Source organism: Dysidea avara, chromosome 8 (assembly GCF_963678975.1).
Source record: "Dysidea avara chromosome 8, odDysAvar1.4, whole genome shotgun sequence".
Taxonomy (NCBI): domain Eukaryota; kingdom Metazoa; phylum Porifera; class Demospongiae; order Dictyoceratida; family Dysideidae; genus Dysidea; species Dysidea avara.
In genome coordinates, this window is record NC_089279.1 from 36,360,374 (window position 1) to 36,380,028 (window position 19,655).

Here is a 19,655-nt window from a genome sequence, read left to right on the forward strand (position 1 = left end):
AACTTGTTACTAAATGTAGCAATTTTTTTACAAGTGTAGTCTATTTTTAGTAACAGAAATCAGATAAATACCGAGCAACTGATAGGGATTGATCAGAAATTAACCAATAATAATTGATAGTGACATTCGATCTGCAGCAACTACAAAGATATAATAGACCACATGGATCAGTGGGATACAATCAAGTGTGTGGTGGTTGGAGATGGTGCAGTGGGCAAGACTTGTCTGTTGATGTCGTACGCTTCCAACACGTTCCCTACGGATTACAGACCTACCGTGTTTGACAACTACGCGGTAAATGTGTCTATTGGCGGCGACCAGTACCGCCTAGGATTATTCGACACTGCGGGACAGGTAAGGCAGGCTATTACATTGTTTATAGCTATTTTTACTAGCTAAATAATTACGTTTGTACGGGGAGCAGTTTGCAGGCTATAGGCCTCCTTTGCACCCATCTCTCCTCACTAACTTGTTAGCAACATCTCTCCTCACTAACTTGTTAGCAACATCTCTCCTCACTAAATTGTTAGCAACATCTCTCCTCACTAAATTGTTAGCAACATCTCTCCTCACTAACTTGTTAGCAACATCTCTCCTCACTAAATTGTTAGCAACAGTTTTCATTGTGGTTGTGTGTATTGCAGGAAGAGTTTGATAGACTGAGACCTCTGGCATACCCCATGACAGATGTGTTTGTGGTATGTTTCTCACTGGGCTATCCTGCATCATTTGAAAATGTCAGTGAAAAGTGGATACCAGAAATTAGACACTTCAACCCCAAAACACCTTTCATACTAGTTGGGACTCAGTGTGACTTGAGAGATGACCCAATAACATTGGAGAAATTGAGAAAGTGCAAGCAAAGACCAATCACAGCTGAGCAAGGCAAGAAGCTAGCTAGAAGCTCAAGAGCTAGAGCATATGTTGAATGTTCAGCTTTAACACAAAGAGGAGTTAAGGACGTATTTGATGAAGCCATGATCGCTCATCTCACTAAACCTCTAGACAATGATGACAAGAAGAAAAAACAATGCAGAATTTTGTAATCAATTATATCATAAATATTTTTTAATGCACAAATTTCACTCCTACAAATTGTGTAATTACCTGTCAATTCAACAATGCATTCTTTTTAAATTATTTATAACCACATACGAAGAACAAGTCTATATTCCATATATAGTAAAAATTCTTGTGCTCTTTAATATATACATCTGCTAGACCAGTACATGTTACAATGGAGAACTAGACACGTCATATAAACATATTTCAACATTTCATGTTGAAGAGCCTTTCAGCTCTGCTAATAGCTGATGCCCAGCTGATGTTCTTATAGTCAAAATGCCATGATAATCTTGTTGAGGTCGCTGTGGGCTGAACACTATTGGTAGTTTAGCGACATGTTTGTGTCTACAGCACACAGAATGACATAGTCAATGTCATAGATGTAACTTACTGTAAAGTGAAAATGCGATGTTTATTATGGACGCTAAACGGTGGTAATGGCTGCAACACTTCAAACTGAAAACACAACAATGTTGAAGAACACACATACAACATGAGGTACATACATACAACATGAGGGACACACCTTATTGTCATTGCTCTCACCATTGTAGACCTTGACTTTCAGCGTGGATGACTCACCACATTTAGTTGGAGGAAACTGCAACAAGTTGTGCTCCAGTTTCACCTTGCCCATCTTGAATGGTAAGTGACTGGCTGTTATGCTGTGTGGACAAAACATCACATGTTAAGGTTGGTGAGGGACAATGTAATGTGGGTGAGAATAATTATATAACACAATAATAGGATTATTTCGTCTAGTGAGAGTGGTTATTATGACTCAGTAAAATGAATAGTAACTCAAGCTGCTTGTTGGTGTGTAGTGTTTGTGATTTACCCTAGGGATCTTTATAAGGTACATGCAACAGCATGGTACATGTTGAATAGTTGAAGGCCTTAGTAGTCAGCCAGCCAGTCAGTCAGCCAGTTAGCAGTGTCAGTAGTTGCAAAATAATAACCACATCCTCCACCACACAACAGCTTTGTGTAAACTCTTACCTATCACATCACAACTACCAGTGATCACCATACTATCACAGTAAGGATTATCAGTTACTGGTAGGGGGTCTAGTAATTATAATGTAATCGAGAACTAGCCACAACCAGCAAATACTAGCCCCACATGGTCAAACAACTTTTGAGTGAACTTGCACTCAAAAAAGCATGTTGCCAAACTAGTACATTGTGTGTAGGGCACCATTAACAGTATGAGACTCCTAAAGACAAGGATGGCATCAAGTAGCTGAGAGAACTACCAGTTATAACACCACACCAAGAGTTCATAATATTATAATTGGGAAAATTATTATGGCCTCTTGTTATATCAACAGTAAATAACAACAGACTCTCTGAGATATCACCAACTCGTTCATAACTTGTTATACTAAGAGTTCACTATATTGTAGGGGGGAGAGTACCCTACCAGCAGTCTAGTCTGTTCAAATGCAGTGAGGTTTATGATGCAATTACCAAGTATTCAGTTTTATGAGATCTCTATCACATTCCAATCAACAACATTATGAACTGAAACACACACAAACATATCTCAGCCATTACACATGTCAACACTTTATATGATAGCCAGACACATGACCCATCAAAGGATGTTAAATAGCTAGTATTTGTGATGTGCTAACAAGTTGATTGCTGTTGAAGGAGTTTTGGATTGTTTCTAAGTATGAACACTTGCCATGGACCACATACTTCTCAAGGAGACTGGCTTTGATTTAATTTGAAACAATTGTTGACCATTTTAGACTGCTGCAACAAGTGTAGGCATGTACACACACACACACACACACACACACACACACACACACACACACACACACACACACACACACACACACACACACACACACACACACACTTACACGTGCACGCACGCACGCACATACAAACACAACACACACCTTGCAGGCACTTGATAGGCAGCTACAATAGTAGAGGTACTTTCAGCATCAGAACGTTGACTGGCTGATGATGGAGCTCGGTCAGTGAGGCTCTTCTTTGGAGGGGTGGTAGTTAGTAGAGAGGTCTGAACTGCCTTCTCATCAAGAATACAGAACCTTGTACCACTGTTACCTGTGTCCTTCACTGCCTATAAGGACCACCAATACACCTTAACTATTGGATGGACTAGCACATACCGTCCCAGTAAAGGTTAAGTGTATTTTGATGGCGTTCTCCTTGCCATAGGTGGCCTTGTGATGGCACACAATAGTGTCAAATACCTCATTATAATAACAAGTGTCATACCATTAGTATCCACTTCTGATTGAACATTCCTTCATTATGTGGCATGAAGGTGGCATTGAGCTGTGACAATCATCATATCAACAATAACAACAACAACAACAACACTGTCACTGACTATTGGTAGGTTGGTCTGTGTGTTTGTACATGTAAAACTGCATATAACGTATGATTACTTTGTAGAACTCACAGGTATATGTAGGCACATATCTGGTGTACTTGATGTGTGCACTTATTTTATTCTTTTCCAGTGATGCATGTAATAGCAGTGGATAGCAGTTGGTGTATTTTGTGTACTAACCAATCTATAATGCTGAAAATCTTAACTTACAATACACTGTGTGTATAAATGAAATTGCCACAGACCATAAAACCTGCTGCTAACCAAACCAATTTGTCCTTAGTTCACAGGTGGCCATATTAAACAGGTGTATGAAATTATAAAAGGTGGATAGCATAGATAAGAGAAATGCTGTATGACAAACAGGAGCTGCAGAAGTGCTATTGAATGTTCGTTGTGAATTTACCTAAACAGACTAGTACAGTTTTTGGACACTATAGACACTTGGAAATTGATTTTGCTGATAATCTCTCAATGTGTTTACAAAACCCCATGGCTGATGTCTACATATACACTACTATTCAGAGTTCATAATATATAGAGATAGAACTGTGCGATAATAGCAAAACCTATATCTCGATAAGTGAAAATCATTAAACTTCTATCTCAAAATACAATATTACCTCAATAAGATGTAATGTCATATGGCACTGTTTTGTAAGCATAGTTTTACATACATACGCATTTGTTAAGTTGAAGTCATCTGCTAGTCCTTCCTCAATTAGTTTGACACTTTTACACAAGCTTACCAGTAATATGACCACTGTTGATTAGAGGTGCACCGAGTATTAATTTCAGGGGGGCACCCGCGGGCATGAAGCATTGTAAAATTAGTGTGAACCTACTGGTGACGGTAAAAGTTGAGTTTAGCAGACTACTACAATTGCTCAGCTTCCTATTCTTGATCTTGTAGCACCGTGGGTAGAGTATAAGCTGCTAACTGTTTTACAGTAGCCAAGGGTTCAATCCCCAAGTTAATTAAGCTGCTTTTTTTCTTTGCTCAGACCTTTTGATCGCATCTTTTTCACAAGTTTTATTTTGAATTAATATATCAGATATCAGTATATTGGTAAAATTACATATCGGTGCACCTGTGCTGTATAGATTATGATAGTAAAATAATCATTATCAATAGACCATAATAGGTATCCTACAGCTACTAAAGGTGTTCTCATACCTTACAAGACTCTAATCCAGCGACACTGACAGATTTCTTATTGATCCAGAAAGCTGCATAGTTAGCTCGTGACATGTCCCCCATATCACCAGCCTGCAGTGCAATGGATCATGTGATCTATAGTAGTACAATATGGCTGTCACTTACACTCTTCACAGTTGGTGATTGTTCAGAATGAATGAACAACTGCATCAGCTCCGGCCTGGGATTAGTGATGGATAATGGCTGCTCTATAAGGGGAGGCGGTAGAACGTGAATTGTTTATTAAGCATGGCTGGGAAATCCCCTTCCTAAAGTTAATGTCAGGAAAACTTGACTACAAGCAACATTTTACACAGTCAAAACCTTCCAAGCTATTTGTTGAAGCAATTTTGCCTAAACTTTGTCATATGTACTTAATTTGCCAAACTATCTTCCTTTTTCCTTCCATGCTTTATGTAATACACATACAAGATAAACAGTGTGCTTCCTTATTGAATGAAACAAGGGATTAGAAGCCTTTCAACACTAAGACACCTTCATTACACAACCTATACCAACCCTCAAACAGTAGATCAACAATGTAACATGATCCCCTTTTCCCCACACCATTGTATCATAACAATATATTATAATGTTGTGGTATATCCTACCATATGGGACTGGACAGGATGATACATGGCAGAATTATTTGATAGCAAATAATTATAGCAATAACACAATTATAGGAATCACTCCATGATACTAACATTCCTACAAACTCCTCTATACCACTTTAAAATATTTCACAACAGAACTCTTTGATGGAACATCAAGTCATCAGATTTAACATTGACAAAAATGAAATCTAAACAGATAGAGCGTTTGTAAAGTTAACAAAAAATAATACTGACTGCCAACAAAGTGTTTAAGTGTTTAGTATCTACAGCTCACCAGAATAATGGCCTACAGCAGTGTCAGGGAACAACAAGTGTCTGGAGGTAATGAAGGCAGTGTGTGATGGTCTAGTAGCTGCTGCTGATGGAAGAAGTGGGGCTGGCATTGCTGCAGGAGGGGGAGGGGCTGGACTGGTGATGACATCATCAAGTAGTGAGGTAACATCTGATGATGACTGAAGATCAATATCATCTCTGATCTGTACCTTGATCACCTGTACGGGACACCACATTGTTCCTGATCGACCAATAATTTAACAATATATGACACTCAATAAACCACTCATGTTTGCAATGTAATTAGGGTTGGACTAATGTTAAATCTCGACCATTCCACATTAAGCAATTAGAAGATGAGAAATAATAAACAGAACATAAACAATTGGATTACATGCCATACGAGAAACAATCAGACAAGGGGAGCATTAAGAATATTGATCAATTAACCCTTTAACCTCTCAGTGTTACAATTACTGAGAGGTTGAAGGGTTAACTGATCGGTATGGTCCCCTAGCTAGCTGGAAGGTAATATTGCTGACCTTTAGTAGCTGTACATGTAGTAATTTGCTTTACATATGCTTGAAGGGTTTAATATACAGTACTTCATTGGTAATATCTTGTTAAAGTGACTAAGATAGGAAGTGCTCTACCACACTGTTAATACAAAGTGTATGATTACACTCAAGTAGTATAAAAGTAATGTGCAAAAAAAGTATTCTGTGAATGGTATCCCACTATATACCTGTGAGAAGGCTAAAGCCTGTGAATACAGGGAGTCATAAACATGTAACTGAAACATGAAGAATGTAGAAAAAAATCCCAGACCCAGTGGTGACTTGATCCCCTGCAACATGCAGTCTAGGCATGTGCCAGAGGAGCCACAACAGCTGGGATCTGAGATCTTCCCTGCATTCAACCTGGTTCATTCTGTGACATGTTGAGGACCACTCAGAATAGACACTTGATGGTCTTTACTTCAGCACTTGATGATACTAGAATATTTCATTTTTACCAAATATAGAGGTAATACTGTATAGAGCCAGACCCGTTGGGACCAAAATCCTTGTCCTTATATGGAGGTGTTTTCTATTGTGTCCTTAATTTGTAGCATAGGGAAGTTTCATTGTATCCACAAACATGTCCTTACCTGTGAGTCACTGTTACATCGTACAGTGATGTGTCCTGCCCATGGCAAGCTGTGGGTGGGGCTTCGGCTTGCAATCCTCGGACTGACCAGTATAAGACAATCACTCCTAATAACCATATAAGGTAACTACTACTATTAGTCAGCCACACCTACCTTGGTTTGAGCACTCCTTGTGCAGGTGTGATCACCAGATGAGTCTTGAGGTATGAGAGTTGATACCTAATAAGGTAATGATCAGCCAGTTATACGACACATGTATGATACAGTACCTCATTGTTGAGTCAGTGTAGTTGAGTAGCTGGATCCTGGCCTTGTATGTGTCTTCTGTAACAATGACAATATCACTATGAGAATCCTTTACTGTCCAAATGACTCAGTACACTATTCCACATTCTATTTTTATTGCAATCCCTTACAAGCACATGTAGGGACAGCCCAGTGGTGATCGTAACAGTTAGGATTCTTTGCTACCTTTCATACTACATACAAGGTGTAACTACAGGTCTGTTCACCTCCACAGTAGTATAAGTAGAAAAGGAAATCTGCTAAATTGCTGAATTTCCCCAGGAGCCTAAAAAATTCCACAGGAAAGACAGCTTCAGCCAAAGAGTCTGTTATCTAGTGACCCTAGTTAGGGGTCACAAATGAGGGAAATGTGTAACTATATAACGTGACTTGGACATTTCCTGATTATCAAGGTCAGTTTATATTTTACGGAATTCTAATTGTCTGAATTATGTTGGTCTCCTCAAGTATCCACATTAACAGACTAAAACATACCCAACTTGTCAGGACGAGGTGGTAACACAATTCTCTTTGGTTGTACACTCCATCCTGCAGCCATACTATCATCCTGAGGTAATCCCCTACTACCATCATTCTCTTTGGTGTCATAAGGCTGCCACTTGTTGCTACTAGGCAACTGGGTTAGCATGGCAGCAGGTGATAATGGTGAAAAGCTACTACTAAGAGGTGGTCTCATTGGAGAGGTGTAGTTGTTACTTTGACGACCAGCTGATCCAGTAAGAATCACTTTTAGTTGATGCAGACAGGACTCAAACAAACGGTCCTCCTTCTTGTAAGCTACTTGTGACAGATCCAGGCCATCTTCTGCTAGTTGTTGATCAGAAAAGTCTCTAAGGAACAGTTGCACCAAAGGATTGTGATCAGGAGGATGTGACGAGGTCATCTTATTCCTTAGTCTGGTCCTAACTGCTTCGTCTCCCCAGTATAGGATCATGTGAGTCAGCTGGTGTTGACTGGAGCTAGACCGACACTTCATCTCATCAGAATGACTCGCATTGTATATGACCAGTACCTCCTGTAGGTGTAGAAATATTATTAACTGTGTATATTATCTGTGTATGTATACTAGGCTATGATCAAGGCATTTTAGAAGGAACTTTTTTTAGTAATAGAGTAGCTGCAATGACTGCTCTATTAGAGTATTTATAAACAGAAACACAACCTCCAGGAGACAAAGTTTATATCTGAACAACGGGTAGTTTCTAAAGGAATAGGACAACTGATATTCATGCATCATGCAACAAAACACACTACAAGTGTCACCTTGGAACATACCTTAGTAGCATGAGGGGCTAACACAAACTCGGCAGGTGACAGGCTAACATGTTGGGGTGACAAAGATGTGGTCATCTTAGCATCAGCATAACACATCATCTTTACGAACATGGAACGAGAACCAGAATTGTTCACTATTAGCTTAGCCACATTCCTGTTCCCAGCAATCACTTCTCCAATACTCATGTTATATCCATCAACTGACTTCCTTCCATTAATGATATTCAACTGGCTAGTTCCTCCATATCCAAACAATTTGATCTTAAACTTCCTGGTGTGTGTGAGGTCATACAGCTCCACTGTGGAACACTTGAGCTTCTTAGAGGATGATGGAGTGAACACGACACGTACTGGCACCTGGGCCTGTAATGACATGATGTAACATCATAATATGAACCTACATCAACAGTAATTATCAAAACACAAAAGTGACTGTTCTATTAGAGTACTTTGCTAACAACTGTTGTCTACATTGAACACAATTAGTAAGTTTCAATTGTCCAAACATATGCACTTAATGTCAATACACACAAGTGGTGAGACATCCTATACTGTAACAACACTATGAGGCTGCAAACAAAAACCATGATGGCGAATATTTATAATGGTAGGGAGCAGCTAAATTCTTTTACGGTATTTACACATATCTAAGAGTGTTGAATTAGTTAAAGCATATTAAGTAATACACCTGTACCAGGGTATGCATAATTCTTGTATTAAACAAAACCTCCCTTATTGGAACACTACAAGTGACCATTCTATTAGAGTATTTTGTCAACTGGTGAATGCATTTGATATCTGAATACTAAACTGGTACACAATTGTTTGGATAACAGAAGTCCCACTGTAACTGACAATCACCTTTGGTGGTAGCGTGATCATCTGTGATGAGTTAAAATGAGGTTGTAGTGACTCTGACTGTAACTGGAAGTCACTGCTATTATCCTTGATACTCAGCCTCAGCTCCACATTATGTTTGTATACATTCTCTAAGAAGAACTTCTCCATCTTAGTAGACCCTACTGCCACTCCTCCCCAAAACATAGCTTGGGCACTAGTCAACAGTTGCCCCTCATTCTTTAATAATCCTTCACCAGCGGTGCAGCTACCCCTCAACTTGATCTCATAACACTTATCCCCTGGTCTGACTAACATCTTCAGTGACCCCTCCACACTACCAACACCTCTACCATGATAGATGATCACCACTTCTCCTTCCTAATAGCAAATATTATGATGTTAAGAGAATACATAGTGACCTACTCTTATATAGCCACGTACAACTGTGTGGATGTAATAAGGTAACACAGGCATAACATTATTTTGTATGCATAAGTGTATTTTGTGTGCATATAATTATTTGTTGACAGGTGACATCCCTTACAATTAAAATAACACAGTTACCTCTTGTGGTTGTAGTTTAACAGAGTCTGGTTTTACAGTGAAGTGATCACAAGACATTACATTTAGCAGTACAGTGAAGGGAAGGTTACCAGCGTTCTTCACTGGCAATGACCGACTAACTGACTGGCCAGCTATACATGATAGTGACATTGCTTGTAGTCCAGTGGGTGTGGCTAGTTTCACTACTCCAATTAATGCCTTCACTGGTACAGTCATAATAGGATGATTACGAGCACCAACACTGGTTGACTCTACTTCAACGATGATTGTAGCTGAGCACTCTTCTGGCTTTGACGGTATGGTACCATAATAAAGGTGGGCATCAGATAGAGCTGAAAAACTAATGTTTAGCTTGTGCACCTCAGCTGAGCTGTTTACTGGTTTCCCTGGCAACAGCAGTGACACTGACTGACGTGGGCGTATGTTAGGTGACAACTGCAACCGTGGTGACTGCAGACGTACAGGAACATCTTCAAAAGAAAATCGTCCAAAATGTTGTGTAGGAGATGATATCACCATCCTCACAGGAAGATCAGCATGACCACAATTAGCTAGCTCCACTGATGTTGTTGTAGAGTGTCCTACCAACACCTCACCAAACGTCAATATGTCTCCTCCTTCATCTCCTAACTTGAGCCATAACTGTGGCTTCTCTGATACAGCCTTGATGACAATCCTCTCATGAGAGATGATTTCATTTCTTGTAGCTGTAATATACGATGGCTCTATCTTAACTACAGCTTCATACTGGCCTTCAGTGGATGGGGCAAATGTGATCTTGAGGTTCTCCGTCTTGTGGGGACCAACGTAACAATTAGGATGGAACATGAACATGCCAAACTCTTCTGATGTTAACTGTCAATAGAAAAGGGGAATGGCTACATGATTGAGTAACATACTGCACACAGGATACATACACTACACACACACAAACCACACGCACATATGGACTATACCAATGCCTTATACAGCATTACAGCTCTAAATTTGAAAATAGTCATTCCAAAATAGTAGCACTTAAAAATCCTAACCACACAGTGCTACACTATACAAACACTACTATACCTGTTTGGAGTCCCTGTACAATTGTAACACTCTTAATCTACACTGTATCCATCTATCACAAGAGTTAGTCACTGGAACATTTGTCTGTATAGTATCCCCAGCACAACACGACTTGCTGAGTGACACTGAGCTAGGAACATGAAGTGCCTTTACTCCTCCTTCTTGTAATGAAGTAGACGATGTTGCAATATCACTTACGCTAAGAGAGTAGTTTGAGGTCAACTTGCTAGTGACAGTGGGTGTGGCTAGCTTGCTGGTGGGTGGGGCTAATGTGCTTGTAGGAGCTAAAGATGATGGGAAGATCTGTCTCCGAACACTACTAGCAGAAGTGCTCAAGGGAGATGAGCTGGCAATTATTCTATGAGGACTAGCATGATTGGTAGATAGGATAATCTTGTGGTCTCTGCTAGACAGGGAATGGCCACTCAAAGAGGACACCAGCGTAGCATCACTACCACCACTACTAACATGAGATGTTGGTCCTAACAACGAAGAGCTTGATAATATCTTACTAGTTGATCCAGTACGAGTGCTACTACCAGACTGTGTTACCAGTAAACTATTAGATAATCTAGGAGTTGAGGTCTGTCTTTCAAGGTCTTCCAGGGACATGTTAGTTAAAGTGTTCCGACTACCAGAAGGTGTCGTCATCAGCAAACTAGATACAGCAGGCAGAGTAGTAGTGGTACTAGCTAGTAGACCAGCTTTACTATCCATCAATGGAGAGGAATAAGAGTGTAGGTTACTCCTAGCCAGTGGTGATGTATACAATGAACTAACAGAGGATAATACTGTCAGTGAAGATGTTACACTAGATGACACTAAGGCAGAGTGTAGTAGACTGGTAGTAGCTGATGGTGAGGGTAGACCACTAGGAGTATATTGAGGGATAATGGGTGATGGTACTGACCTTGCTGGAGGAGTTATTGAAGTTGGTGGAGTTATTGACGTTGGTGCAGTAACTGATGATATGGTGCCAACAACTGGTAAGGGAAGTGATGTCGTAACATCGTCAGTGACAGACTGCTCCTCATCACTAGTATGATCATCATGATCATCACTGAGATCACTTGCCGATGATGGTGACACTGAGCTCATTACAATATCACCCATCACGTCACCACTACCCACTGTATGTGTACTAGTGATCCCAGGGGGGTGGTGAGCAGCAGGCAACTCTGGTAGCTCATCTGTACTGGTAGCTACTGCAGGTGAATCATGTGTAGTCAATGTTGTCAGTTGGTGATGTTTACTAGTGACTCTCTGACTTAGCTGTGTAACAGGTAGCTGGTGTGTACTGGTGACTACATGTGGGTAGGGTGTACTGATAACCCCCTGTGTGAGGTGTGTAGTGGTCACCTCTGGTAGGAGATGCATATTTGTGGCTGTAGTTAGTAGAGGAGGTTGATCTAATGACTCGCTAACTTGTAGAGAGGATAGAAAATCATTTGCATTAAAACTGGCAGAGTCTAGGATAGCTTGTACTTGAGATGGCCACTGGACCACTGATGAACTAAGAACTGTACTAGTAATTGGGGGTACACTAGTGCCTAGTTGTAAGCCAGAACTTGTAGTACTGGTGAATAAGTAATCACTGCTGGCTGTAAAGTCACTACTTGAGGTTAAGCCACCACCTATTGTTAGCCCATGGCTTAATGATAAGCCACTATGCTTATATCCACTAGTAGCAACCTGCCCGATAGTACTAGAGGTACCACTCAATAGTAAGCCAGTACTTGTAAGCCCATGGTTTGAGGGTAGGTCACCAGACATATACCCACTACTAGCCTTGCTAACAACAGTTGGGTTTGTGGTAAAACTGGTCCTTGACAGTAGATAACTACTGACATTTAAGCCAGTACTTGACAATAAGCTACTACTAAGTGTTAAGCCACTGCTTGATAATAAGCCACTACTAACAGGTTGAGCTAATAATTTTTCAATAGTACTTGATGGTAAGTTACTGCTTGATAATATGCCACCACCCACAGTCAAACCGCTACTTGATGGCAAAACGTCACCAGCAGTAAAAACACTGCTTGATTGTAAGCTGCTTCCAATACTTAAGCCACTACTTGATGGTAAGACATTGTCAATATTTAAGCCACTGCTTGATGGTATACTCCCTCCAATATTTAGGCCACTGCTGGATGGTAACACACCACTAAGGTTCAAGCCACTACATGATGGCACGACACCTCCAGCAGTTAAAGCAGTGCTTGATAACAAACTGTTTCCAATGTTTAAGCCACTACTTGATGGTAAGACACTGCCAATATTCAAGCCACTACTTGATGTTAAGTTCCCTCCAATATTTAAACCACTGCTTGATAGTAAGCCTCCACCAAGATTTAAGCCACTGCTTGATGGTAAGACACCTCCAACAGTTAGAGTACTACTTGATAATAAACTGCTTCTGATGTTTAAGCCACTACCTGATGGTAAACCACTGCTTGATGGTAAGACACCGCCAACATTTAAGCTACTACTAGACAGCAAGCTGTTAATGGGTGGTAAGACACTCCCTACGTTCAAGCCACTACTTGGTAAACTTCCAACATTTAGGCTACTACTTGACAGTAAGCCACTGCTTGATGGTAAGCCACTCCCTACGTTCAAGCCACTACTTGGTAAACTTCCAACATTTAGGCTACTACTTGACAATAAGCCACTGCTTGATGGTAAGCCACTACTTGATGGTAAGCTACTGCTTGATGGCATGACACCTCCAACATCAACATTTAAGCTACTACTTGACAGTAAGCTACTGCTTGATGGTAAGGCACTCCCAATGTTTAAGCTACTACTTGGTGGTAAAGCACTCCCAATGTTTAAGCCACTACTTGATGGTAAACTTCCTCCAATATTTAAGCTATTTGAAGGTATGCCACTGCTTGATGGTAAGACACTTCCAACATTTAAGCTACTACTTGATGGTAAGACACCACCAACATTTAAGTCACTGTTCGATGGTAAGCCACTCCCAACAGTATACAACTCACCAGTGGTTGCAGGGAAGGAGAGGGATTGGGTAAAAGCTGTAAGGTCAAAGTCAACAGTCATATGAGCCATCGAAGGGGTATGAGGGGTATAGGAGACATCGATAGCTGGTAGCTGAGACACACAACCCACCGTCACTGTAGACAAGTCCGGTAACATTAAAGTGGAGTCAGTTAGAGTAGTAACAGGAAATGATGTAACAGGAAGTGATGTAATGGTCGATGACATCACACTAGTGCTCACATGAGCTGCCGATGATGTAACCACACCCACCATTGTGTTATCATGATCACGTGATGATTCACTATAGTAGCTACTAGTAACACTACCAGTACTACTGTTACTATCATCAAGAGAGTCATCATCATTAGTGACAGCCATTGGGGGGCTCAGTACATCATGAGAGTCGGAGAAGTGAGGCTGTAAAAAACAACCACATGTAAACATGTAATACAACAAGTATTTATCCACAAAGGCATTGTGGCACCTCTATTAGAGGAGTCTCTTGTATGAGAGATTATAATGAATTTTATTTTAAGAATCATTTCTATAGTATGATGACAACAAAAGGTCTACTTTTTGAGCCAGAAAAAGCCACACAGAACAAAATATAGATAAAAACATTTTAGGACACAAACTACTTTAGGAGTTACCCATAATTTTCAGCATTTTGACAAGCGTGCTCTTTTTGCCTACTCCCTCCCACCTACCCAAAAGCGTACTATAAGAATGTTGATGTGATAGCCATTGTATGTTCAATGTTAACTTTTAAGCAGTGGCTACTGAACCGAAGGTTGGTTCAATAAGCCAGACTCGCAATTGAACCAACAGTAAAACTTAGACAAAAAAGGGTCACTAAACGAAAAACAAAACAACAACACAAAACTCAGCCTGGGCTCAAACCCTGGACTACTGGAACTGTAAACAGTGTGGCTACCACTGTGCTACCACTGTGCTACCAACCCACTACCCCTACTTTTCTACCTTATAAATCACGTAGTAGTCTCGCTATATATAGTAAGAAGAACATAAACCCAACCCTAACCCTAATGCTACTTTTCGTGACCCCTAAAGTCGAATGCTCGCAGAAACTACTTGCGTCCCCTAAAGTCGAATGCTCGGGGCAACTAGACACGAAAATAAAAACCTTTCAGTTCAGTAACCACTTCCTAATTTTTATGGTTTTCTGACCTGTCAGAGCATAGGCATTGAATGGCAATGAATGCTGTTGTTTATTATTATAGCTTTGTGTACACTACTTGGCTCAGTCCTGAAGCAGTCACTCAGACTCCAGCTGCACCACCTTAAAGATACTAACCACCAAACACTAGTACTAAATTGAATTATTTCTCTATTTGGAACTACTAAGACCAACACTTAAAAAAAGCGTATAGGTGATTTTACTCCCCCCCCCCTAGCGTACTCTCTGTACTCTTGCGAAAATGTTGAAAATAACGGATGATCCCTTAGTTCACATTTAGCATCTCTCCATTTTCAAGGCAACCAACTTTGTGGACTTCAAATTCTGTAGTTGCCTGAAATTTAACTGAATAGCTAGACATACACTATGTGATACAAGTGATAATCATTGGAATATACATTAAATCCTTCAAACATGTGTGAGGCACTACATAATGTACTTACCCTCTGATTGGGAGTCAGTTCAGTGGAGAGTGCTCCTAGTTGGTGACTACCCTCAGCAAAGTAGGTACCAATGGAGGGTAGTTCTGATGAGCTACGGTGTGAGGTGACCCCCCATGAGGTGGTTAGTAGGCTACCATTAGTACTGACCTGTAGTGTAGTTGATGTGAAATGCTGACACATAAATATTTAGTAAATGTACATATATACACACACTACAGTGAAATCTGTGTATTACGGACACTGTGGGACCGATCAACAGTGTCCTGATTATCAAGGTGTCCTGGTTATCAAGGTGTCCTGATTATCAAGGTGTCCTGATTATCAAGGTGTCCTGGTTATCAAGGTGTTCTGGTTATCAAGGTGTCCTGATTATCAAGGTGTCCAGGTCAGTTTACATGCTAAGGACCATTACCAAGTTTCCAGATTACACAGGCATGCATTTTCAAGTGTACTGAATAACAGGTTCCACTGTACACCTGTAGCACACTGCAAACACTAAACACTAAACACACACACTAAACACACACACACACACACACACACACACACACACACACACACACACACACACACACACACACACACACACACACTATAACAACACACCACAATGTACATAACACCACATAAAGGGAAACCTTGCCGTCAGCAAAATTTGGTGAATGACCATGAATTCACCAAATTTTCCCCATCCAAATATTTGCATGTGAGAAGAAACAGCCACTTCGCTTTTTCTTTAAGGCTTGTTCACTATAATGTATAGAGACAAGTCAATTTCAAACCTGCTACAGATGGAAACAAGGTGCCACTACTGAAGCTAGTACTTAAGGGTCACAGGATGGTAGCACACGTGGTATATATCCTTGAACCCTGGAGTTCAGGCAAAACATCCATATCCACTATTCCAGAGATTTGACTTCAGCGCAGAGGAGGTTGGACACGCACATGTGAGTGCATACATTTTGTATTGAAAGTTTAACCAAGTGCTAACGAAAGTTTTTACAAATACCATTCGAGAGTGCACTTCAAGTTTAGTCTATTCAGCCAGTCTACCCCATTCAACCCCACTACTCCTGGCACGAAAATCGCTCTTGAAATCTACAGGGATCACGTGTGTAAGCGTTTGCTGGGTGGAATCGATCTGTAATACCATAGGAACGCCTTATGTACATGTATTTTAGCACGATAATTATCGAAGAAAGCAATGTGCATGCTAACAAAGCCTCTCAGGGTATTGAAAAAGAAGAGCGGACGCCACTAGCTTGGCCTCACAGAGAATCGAACAGAGAATTAGAAACTCGCACACTTGCCTTGCAATAAGAATTTGCTGTTCATCTTAAGAAGCACAAGGTAACGTGGTATGGATATTGCTAAACATTTCTTTATCGCTTACTCCTCGTCACATATTAGAAATATGCAATTAACATTAATAAATTTCAGAAGCACTTATATCGTGTCCAACCTCCTCTGACTTCAGCGTGAGCTTGTAGTTGATTGGTGAAATGTCAGAATAGTAGACACCCGTGCATGGCATGCTAGGTAAAGCAATTAGTAATTAAGTAAACAAGTTATGCCAACAATTTGCCAAGTTTTATTTCGCCAACAATGCTATTTCACCAAATATTCTAAATTTCCTTCATATGGCACAATCAGTTACACAATGCATGCACACACACACGCGCGCGCACGCACACACACAAAGCAAGCAGAACCCTTCAAGTCACACTTATCCAGTAAAACAATAGGCAATTTTAGGTGCTAAGAACAAAATTTAATGTGCGGGAGGTTGTACGATGTCTTACAAGTGAAGGTGTGGGCACTCTAAGTCTGATTATATGTACCTTCAGAAGATCATCCTGATTAGCCAGCATTTCATCTTGTTCCAGCTCCTTTAGAAAAGAGTTAGCATCCTTCATTTCACTGAAGCTCTCAGCAGGTTGTATGGCATCATCACTACCAAACTCCACCTCGCTACTTGTGGTCACTGACTCAGAGTCACTCTCCTGTGGCTGAAGGTAAGGCAGCGTTGTGTCCGTGGTCACTAGGATCTGCGAAGATGCGACCACCTCAGCTGCTGTAGATGGGATACTTGTAACAGACGATGGTGACTTGTCCCACTCTGTAAACCCCACTGCTGTTGGCCGCTCTACTTCAGAGGGCTTGGATGAACCATGAAGGAAATCAGTACGTGTAACACTTGGTAGCTTAACATTTTTCTGCAGTATAGCTAAACTGTCCGTGGAAATAGTATGAGATTGGATGTTAGTAGACAATGAAGTAGTGAGTATATCAGAATGAGGTACCATACCAGCTGTACAAACTAGACCAGCCAGGCTGACAGCATCCTCACCAGTAACCTTCTCCTGGCCTGCAGTGACGGGAGGTCTGAGGCTGGCCAATAAACTGTCCCTGGCCATTAATGCATCAAGGTTGCTAGGCTCAAACAAGCTAAACTGTAACTGATGATCAAGCAGACTGAATGGTTGATTGTCAGTGAGGAAGTTGGTCTCACTAGGAGTACTACTGCTCACACTATCATTACCATCGTCATCATCATCATCATCATTATCTGAGTCAGCTCCAACTAGGGGGCCTTCCCGCTCTAATACATTAGTTCTGGTAGTATCAGTAGGCTGTTGTTGTTGCTGTTGTTTCTTGCTATCATCTGACACATTTTCACCATCTAGTAGTGGTCGATCAGTGATAGGTACAGCACTAGTGGTGGTAGCTGGAGGTTCACTAGTAGCTGCTGTGTCTGATGTTGTCGTTGGTGCTACTACAGTCAAACTCTCCAGCCCATCTCCTTGTCTTCTTAGTACATTAGTAAGGGAGCCCACCCTGTGAGCCCTTGGTGACTCTGCCAGCAGCGTACTGGCAAGGTTTATTGAAGGGAGGGAAGATGAACGAAGGTTAAAGCCACGAGATGGTTGGGATGTAGGTACAGGTGTAGCCTCGTGTTCTACCATATCATCTAACTGTTGTACTCCATCACTACTTAGCGATGTCACAGAATCATTAGTGGATAATAAGTGACCATCTTGCTGCTCTGTAGCCTCCGTAGCTAATGTGTGATCAGTCTCTGACACTTCCGAGGTGGATAAATATGATGACATTTTTAGGTACTGAGATGGTAACTGTGATACTACAGTGGGTGGGGCTGTGGACCAGAGTGTAGCCCCACCTACATCTGTCTGCAACAATAGTTTATCAATGTCCACCTGAGGATCTTCAACAACTTCCAGTTTTGCTGTTAACTGTTCTAGTTTATTAGATGGTTCTCTTTCCTGAATGACATTGCTTCCCTTCAATTCAACTGCTGACTGTTCCATCACAACAGGCTCTGGAGGTCCATCATCACTTCTCAAACTGGTAGTGGAGCCAGTTAAGATGGAGTGGCTGGAGCTGGCACTGCTGTTGCTGCTTAATTGTCTGGCAATGTCAGGAGATTCTGATGGCATCGGACTAGCTACCGGCATTGTGGCCACATCTGAGTCTGCTTCACTGTCAGCTTTCTGGCCTGTTATAACCGGCATGAGAAACTGAGAGGAGCCTGTATACAAGACGAACAGTCCACTATGCCAACACAGCAAATTATGTTAGTTACTACAGTGGCTCAGTGGATAAGGATTTTAGTTACTAACTAGACTACAAATGGTATGCCTAGAAATTTTGTGGGGTACCAAGTTTTGTATAGGAGTAAAATTTCAGTAAAAAATATTCCTACAATTGAATACACTGAGCTACTATGATCAAAAATTTTACTGTATAAAAAATAAAATTTAGCCATACAATAGTTTTAGACAAGATGTGTCACCAACACACACTCACTCAACATTGACGGATCATCAGTTATAATACTGGGAGGGTTAGAGGAGACTTGACTAATGTCTAAAGAGATATCATTTGACGGCGGGTGGTGACTGGTGCCCTCCAAATGTGCCGCCTTAATGGACCCCAATAACTCATTGATGTTCTCCTTGCTCAAATGACTACGAGTACACACATATTACTAATGATAACACACAGTAGATAGTACCTTGCTAGTGGAGTGGAGTCATTTCTAATTCGTGAACTCAATCCGCTCAATATTTCTTTGGATGTCAGGGACTCGTCTACGCTGCTGCTCGCGTCTTGTCTGGCTCTTCCATCTTCAGGTTTTAGCGCTGTCGAGGCATAAGCTGGCGGTCCAAAGTCAGCAGTTGAGAGCAACGCCAAGTCGCTGGGATTAGCGCTTAGCCGTTTGTCGTCTTCCATCCCGCCTAGCTTAAAGCGCGTCTAAAA

At 41.0% G+C, this 19,655-nt stretch overlaps 2 protein-coding genes across 2 annotated transcripts; one reads left to right on the plus strand and one right to left on the minus strand.

Moving 5' to 3' along the window:
- Nucleotides 1–78: 78 nt before the first annotated feature.
- Nucleotides 79–1,164, plus strand: LOC136264428 (cell division control protein 42 homolog). Its single transcript, XM_066059158.1, has 2 exons — nt 79–354; nt 645–1,164. The coding sequence occupies exons 1-2, from the start codon at nt 163–165 to the stop codon at nt 1,044–1,046; spliced, it is 594 nt and encodes a 197-aa protein (XP_065915230.1). The 5' UTR covers nt 79–162; the 3' UTR covers nt 1,047–1,164.
- LOC136264424 (uncharacterized) lies at nt 1,111–19,655 on the minus strand. Its single transcript, XM_066059152.1, has 21 exons — nt 19,411–19,655; nt 19,203–19,363; nt 17,216–18,924; nt 15,375–15,521; nt 10,731–14,150; nt 9,666–10,520; nt 9,123–9,479; nt 8,262–8,624; nt 7,461–8,001; nt 6,950–7,004; nt 6,834–6,899; nt 6,681–6,786; nt 5,532–5,748; nt 4,767–4,849; nt 4,620–4,712; nt 3,325–3,384; nt 3,216–3,269; nt 2,979–3,166; nt 1,592–1,730; nt 1,457–1,521; nt 1,111–1,410 (listed from the first exon to the last, which is right to left on the minus strand). The coding sequence occupies exons 1-21, from the start codon at nt 19,626–19,628 to the stop codon at nt 1,278–1,280; spliced, it is 9,030 nt and encodes a 3,009-aa protein (XP_065915224.1). The 5' UTR covers nt 19,629–19,655; the 3' UTR covers nt 1,111–1,277.